The 18,574-nt window shown below is 54.8% G+C and overlaps 6 protein-coding genes across 6 annotated transcripts; 3 read left to right on the top strand and 3 right to left on the bottom strand.

Annotated features, from left to right (window-relative positions):
* Positions 1-388: 388 nt before the first annotated feature.
* On the top strand, positions 389-1,708 carry A1O7_03585 (uncharacterized protein; the record flags this gene model as incomplete). The annotated part of the gene is made up of 1 exon (XM_007757604.1): positions 389-1,708. The coding sequence occupies one exon, from the start codon at positions 389-391 to the stop codon at positions 1,706-1,708; it is 1,320 nt and encodes a 439-aa protein (XP_007755794.1).
* A 967-nt stretch (positions 1,709-2,675) lies between these two features.
* A1O7_03584 (uncharacterized protein) lies at positions 2,676-3,539 on the bottom strand (the record flags this gene model as incomplete). The annotated part of the gene is made up of 2 exons (XM_007757603.1): positions 2,676-3,240; positions 3,370-3,539. The coding sequence occupies 2 exons, from the start codon at positions 3,537-3,539 to the stop codon at positions 2,676-2,678; spliced, it is 735 nt and encodes a 244-aa protein (XP_007755793.1).
* A 725-nt stretch (positions 3,540-4,264) lies between these two features.
* A1O7_03583 (uncharacterized protein) lies at positions 4,265-8,050 on the bottom strand (the record flags this gene model as incomplete). Its single annotated transcript, XM_007757602.1, has 1 exon — positions 4,265-8,050. The coding sequence occupies one exon, from the start codon at positions 8,048-8,050 to the stop codon at positions 4,265-4,267; it is 3,786 nt and encodes a 1,261-aa protein (XP_007755792.1).
* Positions 8,051-9,248: 1,198 nt separating this feature from the next.
* Positions 9,249-10,957, top strand: A1O7_03582 (uncharacterized protein; the record flags this gene model as incomplete). Its single annotated transcript, XM_007757601.1, has 2 exons — positions 9,249-9,272; positions 9,326-10,957. The coding sequence occupies 2 exons, from the start codon at positions 9,249-9,251 to the stop codon at positions 10,955-10,957; spliced, it is 1,656 nt and encodes a 551-aa protein (XP_007755791.1).
* Positions 10,958-11,232: 275 nt separating this feature from the next.
* A1O7_03581 (uncharacterized protein) lies at positions 11,233-13,485 on the bottom strand (the record flags this gene model as incomplete). Its single annotated transcript, XM_007757600.1, has 1 exon — positions 11,233-13,485. The coding sequence occupies one exon, from the start codon at positions 13,483-13,485 to the stop codon at positions 11,233-11,235; it is 2,253 nt and encodes a 750-aa protein (XP_007755790.1).
* Positions 13,486-16,669: 3,184 nt separating this feature from the next.
* On the top strand, positions 16,670-17,599 carry A1O7_03580 (uncharacterized protein; the record flags this gene model as incomplete). The annotated part of the gene is made up of 3 exons (XM_007757599.1): positions 16,670-16,873; positions 16,988-17,260; positions 17,378-17,599. The coding sequence occupies 3 exons, from the start codon at positions 16,670-16,672 to the stop codon at positions 17,597-17,599; spliced, it is 699 nt and encodes a 232-aa protein (XP_007755789.1).
* Positions 17,600-18,574: the final 975 nt, after the last annotated feature.

Raw genomic sequence — 18,574 nt, 5'->3', positions numbered from 1 at the left:
TGATGTGGTGGAAAAAGATCTGGTGAATCGAGAAGAGAAAGTGGAAAGCGCTCTGAAGGGAGAAGACAAAGCACGCATGTAAAGGAAGAAGGAGGAGGTGACCCAACGTGACTCCTGAGGTGTTTATGACTCGAAACGTTGATGTAGCTGCGCGTTCCCCAGAAATGTTTTCCGAAGGTGCGTGACCAAGATGGACTAGCGCAGCCTTGTGCACAGGTCCAGATGCCAGCCTTGCGGTGTGGGGCATGCGATCTTCCCATTTTCTCCACAAAAATTTCTTCGAGATGCGAGTGACCTTCTTTCACGCCCGCATTCACCGCCCGCACCGACTGTCGAAGGAGCGAGCTTGACTTGGCCTTGTCATTCCTGCGCGTCCAGGTTGACCATCATGCCCTCTCGAACTACCAGGCTCTCCGACAAAGCTGCTCTCCCTTTCAAAACATCCAACAAACAGCGGCGACAAGAACTGCACATAAAACAGAAGCGTGCCCGGGATGCGCTGAAACGAGCAGACCGATTCAGCCGCAAGAAGGAAGAAGCGAGGAATCCTAAGTTACGAGACGAGCGTTTACGGAAAAATGTGCCCGCAACTTTGGACAGGAAGAGAGTGTACGACGAGGTCGCAGACGAGCCTGGGAATGGTGGGTTGGGTGCGGTTTATGACGTGGAAAGGCTGAAGAGGCGGAAGTTGGCCGAAGAGCAGGCATTGGAGCTCAGCGGTGATGGGGACGAAGGAGCAGAGGAGCCTGTGGACAACGAGGACAACGACTCCATGCTGGAGGAAACTGACGAGGAAGAGGATCAGGACGAAGACGACCGCGGACCGGATGACCTCGACGACGTTACCGACGACCCCTTACCCTCTAAAACGCAACTCCAGTCCAAGCAGAGACAATCCCGTGCCCAATCACCGACGCGTTCCACGACCTCGACGAACCTGTCCCTCGCCCCTGCCGCTCTCGCCGCAAAGTTCCCGTCTCTCTTTCTTTCACCAGATTCTCCTCCTCCACCCCCCCCTAAAATACTCATAACGACGTCAATCAACTCCAACCTGCATGACGAAGCCGCGCTCTTAACCGACCTCTTTCCCAACAGCAGATACATCCGTCGCTCTTCGCACCGCTATGGATATAAATTTTCCGTGCGCGAAATCTCCCAGTTCGCAAGTAAACATGGGTACACGGCTGTTATCGTACTCGAGGAAGCAAATCACCGCAAACAGCCTGGGGGCTTGACGATCGTGCACCTACCAGCCGGTCCAACATTTCATTTCTCGTTGTCCAATTGGTATTCTGGCAAGCAGATCCCTGGGCATGGACGATCGACACAGCATATCCCGGAATTGATGCTAAACAACTTCACCACGCCGCTAGGTCTGTTGACAGCTCACCTGTTCCGCTCACTTTTCCCACATTCACCTGAATTGCAAGGGCGGCAGGTCTTGACGTTGCACAACCAAAGAGATTACATTTTCCTCCGGCGGCACCGGTACATCTTTCGTGCCAAGCGAGAAACCGAAAAATCAGTGGTAGGAACAGATGGCAAAGAGATGCAGGGCGTTGAGGAGATACGAGCTGGGCTACAGGAATTAGGACCTAGGATGACGTTGAAGTTGAGGAGGGTCGACAAAGGTATCCAAAGAGCCAGTGGGCAGGATTGGGAATGGAAGAGCAAGATGGAGAAAGTGAGGACCAAATTCCAGCTGTGATTGGAATGGATATTTCTGGAAGACCCTCCGAGAGAGCGGGTGGACATGAATATGAAGAAGTTGCTCGATACATGTCCCTGGTACAGCATGTGCCTGTGCTTGCACCTGGGCCTGTGCCAACCCTCCGACCAGCGACTGTTGCTCAAACCATAGACTGTTCTAGCCCGAGTGAGGAGAGTACCTCGTGGGAGAAAACATCTGTCGGATGCGGCCGCCGATGCCCGACTATTTCTTGCCTCCGTGACGAAGCCCTTTCAAAGTATGAAGAAGTCGAGCTTCGTGAGGAAGTCAGAGACGGGGAAAGGCATTCTAGAGATATGCGGGAAATGGCACAAGACGTTTCGACTGTTAATCGGCGTTCCGCCCAATGAGTAAGTTGACGTGACCGTCACCTTGTAGCGCGTACTACCTAGGTATGTAGACGCTGCTCGTTCGTTATACCGCTAGGCCGAGTTAGTACTAGTCTGATTCTTTATTCACGCTCTTTTCTTTCTGAGACTTGAGAAGCTGCGATGCATAGGGCTGGACGACCAGATCAGTAGATATGGCAAAAAGAGAAGAGTGTAGACAGAAAATTTAGCTCAGATGCCATTGTAGCACATCGTCACCGGCGGCGGCGGCGGCGGCCAGAGGCTGAGACAGGTGTTATGCACTATACCTCGTACCATGCTGTGGATCCATTCTCCGTATTTAGCTAGTCTTTACCTGGCTCCACTTCCACGTGGGCGCACTAGCGAGGCGTGTATGAAGTGGAGTGCCTTGCATACGAATCCGCGCGGGCATAAGAACGATCCTCTGGTGTCCCGCGTGGTCGCTTATCATATGCCACAGTACACAATAAGGTAGGCGGGTGGGATCTATCGATTCTAGTGAGTGTTAACCCTCAATCCTCTCTACCGTATACATATGAGACCGAACTCCCTGCCGACCGGCGCTTGCTCCGTACACCCCTGCTTAACTGTAGTGGTTAATCACCCTTCTCCATGTACGGTAGGCAGGCCTCATAAATCTCCCTGTAACCAGGAAACTGCATATGCCTCTGAAACACATCCTCATCAATCACATTCGCACACTGCAGGGACCCAGCGATGAAGAAGTCAGCGTAGCTGGGCCGGGCACCCAAGATGAACGGCCCCTCGGCTTTATGTGTGCGCATCAGGTCTCCCACGGCACGCATGCCCTCGCTCACCGCTTGCCACATTTTCTCCTCCTTTTCCGCTTCGAGGAGATCCTCGAGCGGGTGTCCGAGCGAGGCCTCGCGCGTGCGGCGGAAGTACTCCTGCGAGCGGGGCGAGAGGATGCGTACCTCGCGCGGCATCACGGACGTGAGGAAGGCCGGGCCTCCAACGGCGCGTGCTTTGGCCTCGATCTCCCTTCCTAGCTCCGATGTCAGCGGGACAGGCGGGTTCGGGTACATTGACTCGAGAAATTGCGCTATGAGTGTCGAGTCCATCATGGATGTATTGGTCGGGACGTGGTGGATCGCGGGGACCGTGTATCGTCCTCCGTCCGATTCGGGGGGATCCAGACCGCTGCGAGGCTTCAGATTAGAGGACTCTGGCGCCGTGCGCAGGGACATGCAAGGCATGGAAAGCGCCGGTAGAGGTGAAGAACAAGAACAAGAAGCAAAGACGAGGCAAAATATAAGCCAAGTAACTTACAGCCCTTTCAGCGTGGACTCGATATCCGGAAACTCGACAAAGATGGTCTTGTAGGGGATTTGCTTGTAGTTGAGCATGAGGCGGATGCGCCAGACAACCGGGGAGAAGCAGACGTTCTTGGTACAGGCCAAGTCGTACAGGACTATCTCGGGTTCAGGTTGAGCGGCCATGTTGTGCTGGTGCCGATCTTTGCTGGAGATTTAGTCAAAGAGACAAAATGCCGAACTGTACAAGGAGGTGCCTAACGGTCTATAAATGTAGTCACCCCTACAGCTACCGAACCCAGTCATCACCAGTGCGATGAGGACCACGCGTGGTTGCCTACACTCCAGATACCTGTCATATCCGAGTACGAGTACGTCCGAGCGGTTCAGGGCCTCTTCAGGGGCACCAGGCACATGTGAGTCACACCTAGAGCAACCAGCGGTGGTAGTGGCTACGTCACGACGCTCGACAGCCATGCAGCCGACCATTGTAGGAATCAAAGCAGTATACGCATATTTTTGGTGATGCTTTTTGATGCCGCCGAGGAGTCTTCGAGGGAAAAGAATGTCATGTAGATGCCACGAGGCATCCTGACAATCGGGTTTCGCCCGTCAGTAGGGGCTTCATGGCTGGGGTTCGCTATCTACACGGCAGTGGAAATTGTCCGGTCACAGCCTTCAATCTGCCCCCAAGGTACTGCGAGTTAACCAGCTCGCTCACCCATCATAACCAACTCGAAAAAACACTTGCTGGACAGTCACCAGATTCCATGCCGTCGACCGCTCCCCCTCTCTGCTATCCAGGACTCCCATGAAACACCTGCATCAAACCAGGCAGCGCTGAGCTAATATGCAGCTAAGAATGGATTCACAACGTTGGGCAGGGGGGCGTCTTCCCAATTGCTCCTCTGCTACCTCTTCTCCCCTTTCTTCTTGTCCACCGCATTTTCTAACACCTCCAGCCTCTCCTTCGTAATCCGAATTGCATCCTCCAACTCCCTCTGACTGATTTTCTCCGCTTTGATCTGGTCTTCCACTCCCAGACTCGAGGCAGATTTTGAGCGCCCTTGCCTCTGTTGCTTTAACTTCTGCTTCGCGAGGGTACTGGCCTCGTTCTTGTTTCGGCGCTGATTTGCGGTAGACTGCTGCCGAAGCACAACCGTGTCGACGCTCGCACGAGACTCGAGCCAGTCCCAAAATTCGTTCTCTTCCCGCACCCACATGCTGTCGTATGCTGCCACCCGAGCGGAGTGTGAGCTGTGCGGACCTAGTTGGGTTGAGGTCCCGGGTCCACGTAACCATAGAAGCACGACCATGACGCACAGAATTGCGACAACGACCTCCATCGTGAGCACTGGCCTTAAGATGTCGCTCACGGGCGTGAGAGGCCCTCTCAGTGGCTCGAAGATACCCCAATTTGGAGTTTGCTTCTTCTCCTCTTCCTGTTTCTCTTCCTTGACTTTTCTCTCGCCTTTACGCTTCTTTTTGATCAACTTCGATCCCTTGCTGGCGTTGGTCGTCCCCCTAGGACGGCCACTAACCGCACTCTTGAGCACCCTCAACAGCTGGTCTCCGTATTGCTGCTGACCATCAGCCGCACCCTTTTCGATTGGTCCTTTCAGCCAGGACTTTGCGGTCCATTCAACCGTACAGTTCATTTGTATTCTGGTCTGGTTGCCAGGAGCCCAAGAGAGACAATAGCGAGTTTTGGTGCTGAATGCGCTGCCGCTGGGCACATCGGGCGTCTGCGTGGAGCATGTGACGCTTACCGCCTTTTCTAAATCAAAGGCATCCAGATTCTCCGTCGTGATACATTTCGTCTGCTTGGGGCCAATACTGCCGCCGAGCGGCTTGATATATGAGTACTGCCGGCTTTTGATGTCATTGTTCAAACCTTTCTTATCGTCCTCGAAGACGATTTCTGTGCATTTACCTTCATCGGCCAAGAACTTGCGGACGAAAATGCCCGACTCGGGACCATACAGAAGAGAGTATATTTTGCCCAGAGGAGCAGGAACAATCTCATCCTTGATGATCTTATCGTAGTGGGTGCTGCCGTCCGAGCACTCCGTTGGTGCATGTGTTGCTGGGCCAGGGAAGTCCTTAGCTGCCTCGGGCAATCCAGCTTGGGCAGCAAGGGGTTGCGGGACGTCGCCCGCTGTGCCCGCCAGGATGCTAGCCGTTTGAGCAACGGCGCTTGCATTCATGCCAGATGGTTTCCGAGACACAACCTTGGCGTCCGCAACGTCGCTGCCAGCGGCACTGGCACTGCTGTCCAAGATACTCGGGGCGCTGTCGTCGTCTTCGGAACCTGATTCTTCAGTAGTGCTCCCCTCACTAGCTTGAACGCTTGCTCCATCTTCTACCGCAGGAGCAACACTGATCGCCTCGGCAGCCAACTGCTTGCCGTTCATACTCTTCTGGAAACTCGCTGGATGGCTGACACGCCATATTCCAATGAGCAGCTCGTACGTCTGCTCTCGGTAAAGTAGACTTCGAAAAGTATGACGTGCATGCAGCGTCTGGATGGCGATGGCATTTGGAAACACCACAGCCGTGCTCTCACGCTCTATACTCACCACTTCCTCGAAAGAGATGACGACCGTCGTGACCCAGCCAAGGATATTGCTGAAGAAGCATATGTGGCCCTCAGATATGTAAAGCCTGCCGGCTAATAAGATCTCCTTCTGCAAGGCACAGCTGTAGTCTTCAATCAGATAGTCATCTTCGGGGACACTTCGAAACTGCTGGTGGAAGTTGCGATTGCGTTGCTTGGGAGCCATGGTGAAGCCAGTCAGACGGGGTCCTGTAGCCGGGTTTGCCAACGTCGCAGTGCTGGCTCCTATCATAGCACCAATGGCGGACTGACCTGTTGCAGTGGACGAGCCTCGCGACCGGCGTTTCATTTTACTGCGGACGCTACCCGTTCTTTTGATCGATCCCACTTCGCCCTCAAAGACACTGCCATTAGGAGGCGTCCGCTCTCCGCTGTTTGCTGCGGCGATGGTTTGGGCATGCCTCATGCTACTGCCCAACGGGTCTGGTATCTCAGCCACGGGAGTTGATGTAGCAGACGGTTTTTCATATGCAGCCGAAACTGCGCGTTTAGCAAGCGTGTCCTCCACCTTGGCTGCTGCCACATCTTTCTCGAGCGTGCTGTCTTTCCTCAGCTCGGAAAGCTCGGATTTGGGGGCAGACGCACCCAGATCGTCGCCAGTCAAACCCAAATGCTCAAAGTTAAGGTCCCCTGACCCTAGAGTCTCCACCGCGAGCTGTCTGCGCAACGTCTCTGGCTCAGAAGCTTCCTCCTCTTCTTTGATGGGTTCTTCGACGGCTTTTGGCTTGACAGCTGGGTCTGAGGCATTGGTACCTGAGCGATTGCGATTCTGGCCGGTCAGATTTGTTATGGTCGTCGCAGCATTTTGTGCTGCAGATACCCACGAGGAGAAGATGCCCCCTGAGGGTGTTCTCTTGTCGTCCGTGGGCGTTAACGGAGCGGTGACCGAGGTAGAGAGCTTGCTGGGTTGATGTGTCGTGGAGGAGGTCGACCGGATCCTCCGATGTGAGATCATGTTCCCAGATGAGCTTACCACGATGTTCGAGCCATCGGGTCCGGCTTTCGAAGCCGGCTTTTCCGACTTTGGAGACCCTGTCGTTCCTTCAAATCGATTATCGGTCGGAGTCGGAGGAGTGACGGTCGTGACGGGGGTTTCGATGACCCGTCCAGGAGGTGTAAGCGGTCGGAGGGTAGTTTCAAGGTTCGGCATCGAACTGGTATGAGGGATGGCCGGCACTGGTGGCACTGGTGGAGGTGCATCAACGGGCTTGGACTCATTGTTAACCGGTACCTCGGTGTAGGACCGCAGGATGCTGCTCTCGTTGCCCGTGGCACCCATCGCAGGCATGGTTTCGCTTCTCTCAGGACTGAGTTTCGGACTCTTACTTTGCTTTCCAAACACATCTCTAAATCTTCGTACAGGTGACTTGCCTCTGGTGCTGACGCTGTTTCTCCGAGACTCTGGACGCAGTGTGTCTGCTCGATCAACCAGTCCAGCTGCAAAAGGTGAGGCTGCTGGACCTGACTCCGGGACAGGTGCGGTTTTCGGAGAAGGGTAGTCAGAGACCTCCTCCGTAGGCTCAATCAGTGTTGGGATCATGTCTATCGATAATCCCTTGACAGGGCTTTGGAGACTGTCACCATCGCTGCGTGTGGTTGTGGTGGTTATCAGAGGCGAAGACATCGATGCAAATCCCGTATGAGAGTCGCGAGTGACGAGAGGAGGCGTTTCGATCTCTGAATCGTCAGTGAGTAGACCTGCATCGGCCTCGCCACCATGACTGCTCGCACGCCTACTCAAAGCGGGCTGCGGACTTGTCACGGCACTCAAGCCAGTTCCAGTCCTCCCTCTGGCAAGATCTTCAACTGCAGCCTTCAACTCGGCCTCGCGCAGTTTCCTCCTCTGCCGCTTGCTGTGCCCAGGCAACAGCTTGCGCACACCGCTACTGCCAGACTTGTTACTACCATCCTGACTTGTAGACCGTACACTTTGTCTTGTGGGCGACTTTTCAATGGTGACCGAGTCGAGCGAATCGGTTCGCAGGTCTCGTATTGTCTCGTCGATGGCGGGTTCTGATGAGCGCCGCCTGCTACTGAGGACTTTCTTCAGACCCTTCAACTGAGGAGAGGGTTCGGGCATCGTCTGGGCGACATGAGGGGACGACGAGACAGAGATTGCGGCCATTCAAGGGTTCAGGCCGTGTTTAGAATCTCAGTTGAAGTCGCATGGTCGTGACATCATGCGAACAAGCAAGGCGAAGGGAAACGAGTGGCGCGTGTATCCCTGTAGAAAAGAGGGGTTTAACATGCAGTATCGCATAGAAAACAATATTGATAGTATCCTAAATGGTCGAAGAAAGAGTGTGGCAAAACAGAAGACGGGACGAGGACAATTTGTCCGTCCTCACACCGTTCTCAGATGCGTTTGGTGTTCGGTCGCTGTGGCTCTTGTTGTTTGCGTCCAGGCCGCCGCCAAAGCTGTCAGATCAAGGAAACAGCTGCGCTGATTAGCTGACGAGGGCCGGAATGCAAGCGACGTCTTGGGGTCCAATTGCTATTGGGAAGATGCGGCTGTCGGTTGCTTTGTGGCTTGCGTACTCCCTGAAAGTCAACAACGTATTCGGTAAGTGCTGCCTAAGGTACACACTCCTCGCATGCGGCGTTCCAAGGTTTACTCCGCGTATTTGTGCGGCGTAGTCGATATGCCGCGCATTGGGCGTGGGAGCATGTGTTCGGGGGTCGCCCAGCAGTTCCTGGAGCTGCAGCGAGCCACTGCCGGATGCGGCTTTCGGGCGTTCGGTTCCCGCCGTCGCGCTACAGCTGCTTCTGGTTGGTCCTTCAACGTCTCGGCGCCCATGGAGAATACGATGGGCTACCCACAAAGTCGTCTATCCAAACGTGCTATGTGGTCCCTCGCCGCTTCACAGAGCCAATACAACTACTGTACATACGGGTTAGTCGCATGTGGATGCATAGTAAACCAGGTTAGTAACTCCAATTGTGTGTACAAAATGCAGTGTCGCCGCTTGCAACTTGCATTAGATTCAGGGTGTATTTCAATAGACGACTTCAAGGGTAGACCGTAGTACGAGGTACTCCGTACGTTAGGCTCCTTTCTCCAAGCCTCGCATTTCGTCACTGCAGCCTTGTGACTTGTAAGTCGTGACTTGGTTTTGCGACGCTGTCACAACGGCAATCCCGAGATCAGGGCAAGTGGAAGCCGATCCGGAATGCAGGGGCGGTGGGCGCATGTGACTGTCTTCCCCAAGAGGAGGATCAGGACTCGAAAGCTTCTCAGATCTCTCCGGCGCGTCGTCGCTGTCACGGACTAAGATTAAATGGATACGGCACCGCTAACTCTCGTAAGCACCACCTTGGAGACAGATCTATCGCGATCCTAATTTTGTCATCGCAGGCTCATACGCACGCCCGGAACGCCGCCCTCGAGTCGCGCCGTCACAATCCGGTCGCGGCCAGTGAGGAACATGATCTGGCCGCAGCAGAATTCGCCGCAGCGGCTCAAGGGACGTCGGACTCGGAAGCCCTTCGCGTGTTGAATTTGTTGGAACAACACCACAAAAAACTAGGACAACTGCTCAAGGCCGCGCACGAGAAGCCTATTGTCACAAGTAGCCAGCCTTCCACATCCGCAGATGATGGCGACAATGCCACTCCATCACCAGCACCGCAAAAGCAGGAAACGACCAGACCTTCTTCACCCGAGACGACTACACATCCCCCGAGATTGCCCAAAGGGTTGAGATCAAGCACGCGAGAGCTTTCGTCTTCCATTGCAAGTAATCTAGCCTCTGCCAGAGGTATACCGAGCAACCGGCAGAAGAGACCTACCCCGATATCTCCGTTGGTTTCTACACAAAACGCGGACGGTCACATCGCTCAGGATGACGCGAGAGGAAAGGCGATGTCAAGAGAAAGCCCAGATACAGGCGATGCTCCTATGTCGCGCTCCAAGCAGTCACAGTCACGTCCGTCGTGGGCTCCACCTTTATCACCTACCAAAGCAGAATCGACCGAAAAGCCAGCCGAGCAAGGCGCCGATGCTCCCTTCCAGCAATTCTACGCCACCTTTGAAAGCCTCATATCCAAACTCTCCGCGCCATTAGCATTCGCCGGCCTCCCGCTCACCACACCAAGCACGCCCAAGGCACGGCCAACCTCCTCGCTCCCCTCACCCAAGCAGCCCAAACAGCCATCCCAGCCGACCCCGGCACCCCCTTCGGTCGACTACAGCCAACTCATCTCTCGCGCCGCCCTCCGCGCCGTCTCGGGCGGTGGCCCAACCAACCCCTCGGAATCCTTCTACGTCGTCCCCACCACCGGCGGCACAATCTCCTACGCCGAGATCATGTCGCGCGCCGAGCGCGAAGAAGCCCGCGCCGGCCTGCGCGGCCATCATCGCCAAACCTCGAACCTGACCAACATCTCCGAAGACGACTTTGTAGACGCGCAGAGCACGATCCTCCCCGCCCCCGCGGGACCGCCCAGCCGCTTCCGCCGCAGTGGCCACGGCCAGGAAGATGTCAAAGTCAACGGCAAAACCATGGAAGAACTGGCCCTCGAAAACCAAGCGCTCAAACACCTCTCGGACACGCTCTCCAAGCGGCTCCACGTGTTTGAAATGTCCGCGCAGACCTCCTCTGCCGCACTGGCGCAGAGTATCCGCTCCCTGCATAACCGCTCGCCCATGCTCTCGCCCGAAAACTCACGCGGCAAACCGCCGCTGAGTGGCAAACTGCTGGGCATCGACAGCAACCCCTCTGGCCACCATCAAACAGACGAGGCCACGCAACGGCGCATCGCCGAGCTGGAAGAGATCCTCCGCAAGAGCGATGCCCGGGCGAGGAAGAAGGAGGAGGAAAATGTCAAGCTGAAGGAGACCATCACCAAGTACAGGGACAAGTGGGATAGTTTGAAGGCGGGGGCCAAGGCGCGGAGAGAGAGGGAGCGGGCGGGGAGACATGAGAGAACTGTCACGGAGGAGACTGTCACGGAGGCAGCTGATGAGGCGAGTGCTGGTGGCGGTTAATAGACCGGGGCTGTAGAAGGTGGCGGCTCAAGAGCGGTACAGGAATCGACGCCATATTTAGTGTGATAGGGAGTGAGATGGCATGCTCGCACGGCAGTGTAGGAAGTCTGCATGCCTGCTCGCTGTGACGTCGAATGAATTGGTGCGCTGTCTGCCTTCAGAAAATCCTATCGAGGCCCAACACTAGATGGTAGAAACCTCGCTCGGTCGCGCGATAGAAAGACCACATTATTTACTAGAATTACTCTGAAACGTGCTGTACATCATCTCCATGGTCAGAACTGGGATGGGTGCTCCGTCCTGCTATCATTTTGTGGACCATCTGCATGGTCCTGACCGTCGTCTCGGTCTTTCCCATGGCTTTGCGTTCGTCGCCCATGACCCATCATTCCCGACAATGTCTCACTAAGGGCCCTCAACCTCGTCTTTCTCTTGCCCATGTCCTTGGCCGTGTCTTCCTGGTCGTCTTCACGCACCGTTCTCGGGATTGTTTCCTGCGTCCGCGATCTGCTCAGGTCCTGTGCGCTCTCTGTACTCCGATTCCGGTCCGTCCAGACCCCACGAAGGGCGGCGAGTGGATCATCTCCGTCGACATCTTCAGTAACAGCTACGGTCCGGCGCCGGTCGTCGGTGGAGTGCCTTCCTGAACGGGAGCGGCGAAGGGCGGCCCGTACAGACCGTGGTGCGCCTTCACCCTTCATGATGGAATCTGCGACTAAAGCACTTAGGGAGTTGGATAGGGGTGCTAAGAGAGGACCGGGGATCGGAATGAGACGAGAAATGCTTCCGCGAGCGGACCGAGGAAGAAAGGTGGGGGTAGGCGACGGATCGTCTGGTGTTGGGAGTGCAGAGCGATCGGGCGAGGGTGGACGAGGAGAGACTGGTAACTTCGTGGGTGTCTGCGGGTCAGCGGGTGACGAAGATGTGCGTTGAAGAGGATTTGACGTCGCAGGAGTAAAGAAGGGCGTGGCATTGAGTTGAAGATTCTTGTGTTGAGGTGTCCGAGGTGGTGTCGCATCCATCTCATCGGTCGAAGAGATCCAAGGATTTCGGATGAAGGTTTCGGATGACTCGGCGGGTGTGACTGAGATCGAGGGAACCTCCGACGATTCTACCGACCGTCGTCGTGGTGTCACTGGACCGGCTTGTTCTTCGTCTCCGTCGTAGAGTCCGGGCTGTTGACCGACCGCTGCAGCTGCCAGCTGCGCAGGGTCCCGCGTCAACGGCGTGCGCTCGTCGATGCCGTGTGTTTCCTCGTCCAGAAGACGGATGCTCTCCACCTCGCCCCCGCCTGCGTCTTCGACTTCCCCAAGCTCGTGGCGCTGACTTGTGATCAGATACACTCCAAAGAAAGTCAACAGGCAGCCAATGACGAACTTCACAGCCTGGTCCACTGTGGTATGCTCAAAGTCTCTGTACAGTACAGCCGATCCAATGATGACAGAGAGGGTGAATAGTACAAATTGTGTGGGTATAACCTGGGTAGAGTCGTAAGCTTGCAAGGCTCTGTTCAGATATCGAATCTGCATTAGTGCCGATCCGACAAGGATCAGGACCAGAAAGTAGAAAATGGAAAATGTGAAGGCCTTGTATAGAGATGCGGAGAGGAGGGATGACACTCCTTTTGTGGAAAGAGCCGTGTAAGCGCCAAACAGAGCCACGAGACCAAGGTCGACAAGGATGGTTTTGCGACCGTATCGTGGCTCCGCATACATCAACCCCACGATAAAGACAGCTGTGACGATCACGTAGAGCAGGAATTCCCATCTCTTTATGGTCTTCCATAGTTCCCCAGGCCCGAACTTCGTCTCGGTGTTCTTGGCGGATAAGACGACAACGACAGCACCAGCGATTGCAACCAGGACGCCACATAGATCTCGCTTGCGGAATCGTTCTTTGAGCATTAGAGGGGCGATCAAGCAATTGGAGATGAGCGCAACAACGCCCAACGGGCTGACGATCGAGGCAGGTGCGAATCCATAGGCAAGAAAGTTGCCTGCTTCGCCAACAATCATCAAGACCAAGCCTAACCACCAATACGGCGATTTGAGATATGAAGCCCTCCCAGAGTCATCATCTGAATCCTTCTCTTGGCTGTTGACCTGCTTTTGCGACTCGAAAGTTGGTTGGAGAGACCCATCTGAAGACTGATGTAGTAAATCGCCTGCCTCCTCGTCGACAATCTTCTGGAACCCGGATATCTCCAAGTTCTTCTTTCTCTGCTCCTCTGCTATCTCCTCCTCTTGCGATGTGCCGTAACCACCATTACGCTTCAGGGCAGAGTGGCCACTCGCCGAGGACTTGCGAGACTGGGAGTACTCGCGGTCTATCAGGATGTGGGCATATCTCTGAGTGTTCAGCGCAAAGGAGATGAGAAGGTTGCCCACGATGGCTGTGATGATGCCAATAAGTGAGGACCATTGATGTAGGGAGCCGCCGGGAGACTGCGGTGCATCTTTCTTTGACCAAGGGTCTAGTACCACTGTCGCTAAAGGATCAGGAAGGCTGGCAGTGGTGGATACGTGCATTGAGACGAGACGTAGTTGTTGGGGCCTGGCACTGTCATAGAAGTTGCCGGGAGTGGTGCAGCTGCGATGCGATAGTGAGACAGGGACATTGGAAGCCACCGAATTCGACTCTCGAGTATCCGTCCATCAACGAGGCAGGACTAGATCTGCAGATATTGATAAAGCTGGAGCCATCGTGTCATGCGAAGTAGCCCTCGATCAGGCATTCGAGATCTTGCCGTACAAATCCATCATGCACGTTTACGTCGCAGCGAGCAGGGAACTTGATCTGGGCTAGCCAAGTGGGGCCTAGCGCTGCTTCAAGGCCACATTCATCGCGACTCATTTGACGCGTACGCAGTACTGTGTAGACGTTCTTGACGCTCACCGGAGAATCACTTATCTCGTCTCTCCTACTGGAATACTCCCTTTCCGCCGGAAGGAGGTCTTCAAGCTCTTGTCCAACTAGTTCTCGAACGGAAGGTTCGCCGTACCAAGATCTGGCTTTTTCTGGCTTCCTACGCTGCCTCTGGAGTCTCCCACGTCAGCAGACGCCTTCACGCTAGCTGCTCAAGAGACTTTGAGACCACCCGCATTGTTCTTCAACTCGGTCAAAAGCTACCGGTTATTCACTGTCAAGAGCCGAGACGCGAGCTGTTGCACAGATGATCGCACTTCAGACATTCAGGCCTCTTTTCCTGTCTATCACGGACTCCGCAGTACGTTCTGGAGCTCATCGTTGCCTTCTGGCCGAACCCTCCCCACGACACGCCCATTGAGTGGTCTTACGTTCGGCAGGTAGATTCACACTGCCATGTCCCACCCAGATCGGTTATCCCTTGGTCAAGACGAAACGAATCTACTATCAAATGGATATCCAGGTGTTTACTTCCCGGTCTCCAGATCCCGACAGCGGATCGAGACGGTGAACAGTCAACTGCGAGCCGCTTGACCGTTTCCTACCAGGGATTTCGACTCTCCAGGCTTCGAAGTCGATCTTGTACTTCCTCAGTCTGGCGTGGACAACATTTTGCCCTGTCTCAAGGCAGCCAACCCCGGGACGAGGCGCCATGGCCAGAAGAGCGACCTCGACGTTACTAGGATTCGCTTGACAGGTGCACCAAATGGCTTTCGAGACACCAACTTCTTTCGTGATGTACCCGCCGCTTTCCCCTACCGTCAGCCTGCCACTGACCATCGTGGTCGCGAAGGAATAACCCAAAATCATATGATCTGCATTCGTGTCCACCCGGTGCCCCAGCCTTACAGGAAGGGGGGTGTACGGTGAGGCGAGGCGATGATCAAAAGAGATATCTAATTCTCCCACCACCAATATACAGCCAAGTCCCGGCTTTAATTCCTGCCTGTGGGCACAGATCTGAACCCGACATTGCAGACTTCCCAAAAGTGAATTCCAATGCCGACCCTTCTGCTAAAAATCCAATGTACTATGTATTATGACATGGAACTTCAGCGCCACTTTCCCACTACAGCTTGGACGTTCGTATCCGGCCACACGATCTCAAGGGGCGGTGTCTGACACCATGCTCCTTCTGCACCTGGTCCAATACCAATACTATCGACACTCTGAGCATCTTGTCATCCTTGGTCACAGCTCCACTGCACAACTGCCACCCAACTCCGCGCTTTTTTCCCCCACTGAAGACTCCTGTCCTTTGACACCTATCAAAGAAACGGCCCCATCCAAGAAGCTAACCATTTCTCACCCGGGGCCTTCACTGGCCGCACATCCCTGAGTCCGACAGAGAACTCATGGGGTTGAGACGGCAAGCTGGCTATGATGATGTCAAGCCCTTATCTTTTATTACACCAACGACCGTGTCGCCGCAACCCATGTGGCCAAGGACAACTAGGCGGTCAGACATCGAGGCGTTGGATCATTCGACGACCGTGGGATCCTCAACTACTGACTCGCATGCAAGCAGCACCACTGTCCCGCACACACACGAAGTCCAGAGTGCAACAGGCTCTTTTGCTGCTCTTTGTCAACACATAGTAGCTTTCCGGCCCATCGGCAGACATGGGAACCTGCGCATTTCTCGCCGGAACAGCAACTCGCTTGCGTCTTCTTCGTTGGTCGCCTGCAGTCTCGTCAGGAGTGTCTCGACCCTGTCTGCCTTCAAGACCACTGTCTGCACATCGTGGCCGGAGCATGAGAATGCCCCCCGGAGCTCGAGACTGCCTCCCGATATGCGGCGATCCACTGTCTGTCGACCTGTCCAGGCCGCATCGTCCTCGACCACCGCAAGTGTGCGTTCAACTTCGAGGTCGTCGCTGGCCAGTAACATCTGGGATCGAATTCGCGGGTTGGACGCCGTGGAGCTGGAGCTACACGTGAGGCCATTAGCGTGGACGCATGGCTAGTTCTTCTCATATAGATCATTTACTCTCAGCAGGATACTGACGGGTTCAAACGGTAAACCTCTCTATCAGCTCGAAGTCCAGACCTTGTCAATGCCGGAGCCCGCTCTGACATGGTTCTCTCGACCTGAAGCGTGAGCACCATCTCGACAGGCCAAGCTGATGGCTACGATTCCCCATTGCTTGACGCTCAAAGATGGGCCTAGAAGAAATGGCCAATGCAAGGCCCGCATCCTAGCCCTGAGCGGAGACTCGTGGGCGTGGTCCAGGACTCATTGTGGGTGACTTTCCGTGCATATTTATCAAGGTTCAGACTGTGAGAGATGATGTAGCCTGAGATCCTTGGAACTCCTGGACCAGATCCCATATTCCGAAAACATCTCGGCAATCACCTTAGTACTCTGTCCAGCTGCACATTTCGGATGCTGTCTGTAGGGATGATGACCGGGCCACCGAGCCACGTCCGAGCCTTGTGGCTACATAGTAGATCCATGTGTTTAATTCCGTGAAATTGCTCAACACGGAAAGTGATACAATTGAACCTTTATTACCGACTCCAGCAGCTTTGGATACATTGGAATATGGCCCCAAAACCCCCTTTTCGATGCTTTCGTCCCATTGACTGGCTGACGTGGAGAATGAGAATCACGATCTAAGCGGCAACGGTTTCGCCAAGATCCAGCCTTGGTCTAAAATTACGACTTCTACGACTTACTCACGGCTCACGCACTGCTCGCTTCCGCCAGCAGCGACCTTGATTATTGTCAACACCGCCGGCCACCTCTATGCCGGACTGTCTCAAGTACCTCCCACCTCGCCAACCATGTCAATGTCAGAAGCCAAATTAAAGCGCCTGGCCCACGCCGAATACTGGGATGAACGCTACGCCAAGGTCGGCCCCGAGGAACAAGTCCACGAATGGTTCCGGTCGTTCGATGACCTGGCGCCATTCTTCGACCGGCACCTTCTCCAGGTGCGGCCGCCCGAAACCCAGCCAAAGATCCTGCACCTGGGGTCCGGAGACAGTGTAAGTACTTACCATACGTCCTTCTTGAGACTACCTATTACGTCTCATACGCCCTGGTCCCGGTACGGTAAGACTACCGCCCAGCCACAACCGTTGCTTACCTTCCCGAGCCAGACTATACCCGGGGACCTCGCGAAGAGGGGGTACAACAACCAAGTCTGTATTGACTTCTCGCCCGTCGTTGTCGAAACCATGTTGAAGCGACATGCAGATGCAGGTGTCGGGGGCATTACCTGGCTGCACGGCGATGTTCGACAGATGGACCAGATCGCGTCCCGATCGGTGGATGTTGCGTTCGACAAGGGCACGTTGGATGCCATGATCCACGGCAGTCCGTGGAGTCCGCCGGACGAGGTCCTTGAGAATACGGGGCGGTATGTTCGTGAGGTAAGATTTTACGTTCCCCAAGATCTCCTTTCCTGGCCAAACAGCGTGGGGCTGTCAGAGAGTGGGCAAGAGACGGAGACAACGCGAACACAAGCTCACTTACTTACTACTGTTTAGGTCTTTCGCGTCCTCAAACCGGACGGCGCGTTCATGTACGTCACGTACCGGCAGCCTCACTTTGTCAAACCGCTTCTCAACTGTGAGGGGACTACGTGGGACATCCACGTCGACGTGCTGGCCGGTTCGGAGAGCTCCTTCGATTACCACGGCTTTGTGCTCAAGAAGGTCCCCCCCTCATCGGCGGGTAACGGCAGGACAGAGAAAGGAGACTCCAGTTAATCATCGGCTTACTAATCAACATCGAAATCAAAAACAAAATCACAGTCTAGGGGTCAAGGCTCAAGACTCCTGAGTTGAGACTGCAGAGAAGCGTAGGCGTGATCGAAAGACTAGCACCACTTAGCCAGCCAGTCAGCCAGCAGTCAATGCCTGATGCCGGTATGTGACGGGCACCAGCACAGCATGCAGCTCAGAAAGCCACGTCGGCAACGCGAGGCCCGGAGGTATAATCCACGACACGGTCCTGCTGTTGGTATGGTGGCCACTGGAGCACGTTCGGTATCAATAACAATCCAACAAGTGAGTCGACCCGGTATTCAATAGCCCTAATGCACGCGAAACGTCCGCACCGGGAGCCAGCTTGTTACGTCACACGGCGGATTGTTCCAGGTAAGCAAAGCAAGGACTCGGTCACGTTGAGGATGGCGTAGCCGCAGCTCGAAAATGGTTCAGTCGTGACTCGTGGCTTTGGGATGGCCAGTCCTTGGTGATCGTTGTCAGGCTTGGGATTGGAAGAAGGAAGTTAGAACCATGTCGGATTGACCCGTCATACCCGCATTCTACACTTATTGCACCAGAATGACGAGGTTGTGGTTGAAATGAGCTCAGCAGGACGGATACATCGAGGGGCGCGAGTCTCGGTCCTGCCGCCATGTCATGCATGGCCTGTGAAGGAAAACGGGCTCGTTGATATGGGAGTGAACAGGAATTCGAGTTGAGGTTATGGTTGCAGAGTTGAGGCAGTTACATTTTCTACCCCTGTGGAGTGTTTTCCCCTTTCGAGGGTGCTTTTGAGGCGATAGAGGAGATGAATCGGACTTCTATAGAGGAGGTTTTTGACGCAATAGAGGACATGGGATGCATCGGATTCATGCTATAACTCTGGGAGATATTCTACTACTATTGTGCCGCATTCATTCACAAGTGTCGAGTTCACCACGGCCCTTGTCGCCGGGCGGTGAATGGGTCGTGAGG

Source organism: Cladophialophora yegresii, assembly GCF_000585515.1.
Source record: "Cladophialophora yegresii CBS 114405 chromosome Unknown aczIN-supercont1.2, whole genome shotgun sequence".
NCBI lineage: Eukaryota > Fungi > Ascomycota > Eurotiomycetes > Chaetothyriales > Herpotrichiellaceae > Cladophialophora > Cladophialophora yegresii.
The sequence above is the reverse complement of the archived record's forward strand: the minus strand, read 5'-3'. Positions and strand labels throughout refer to the sequence as shown.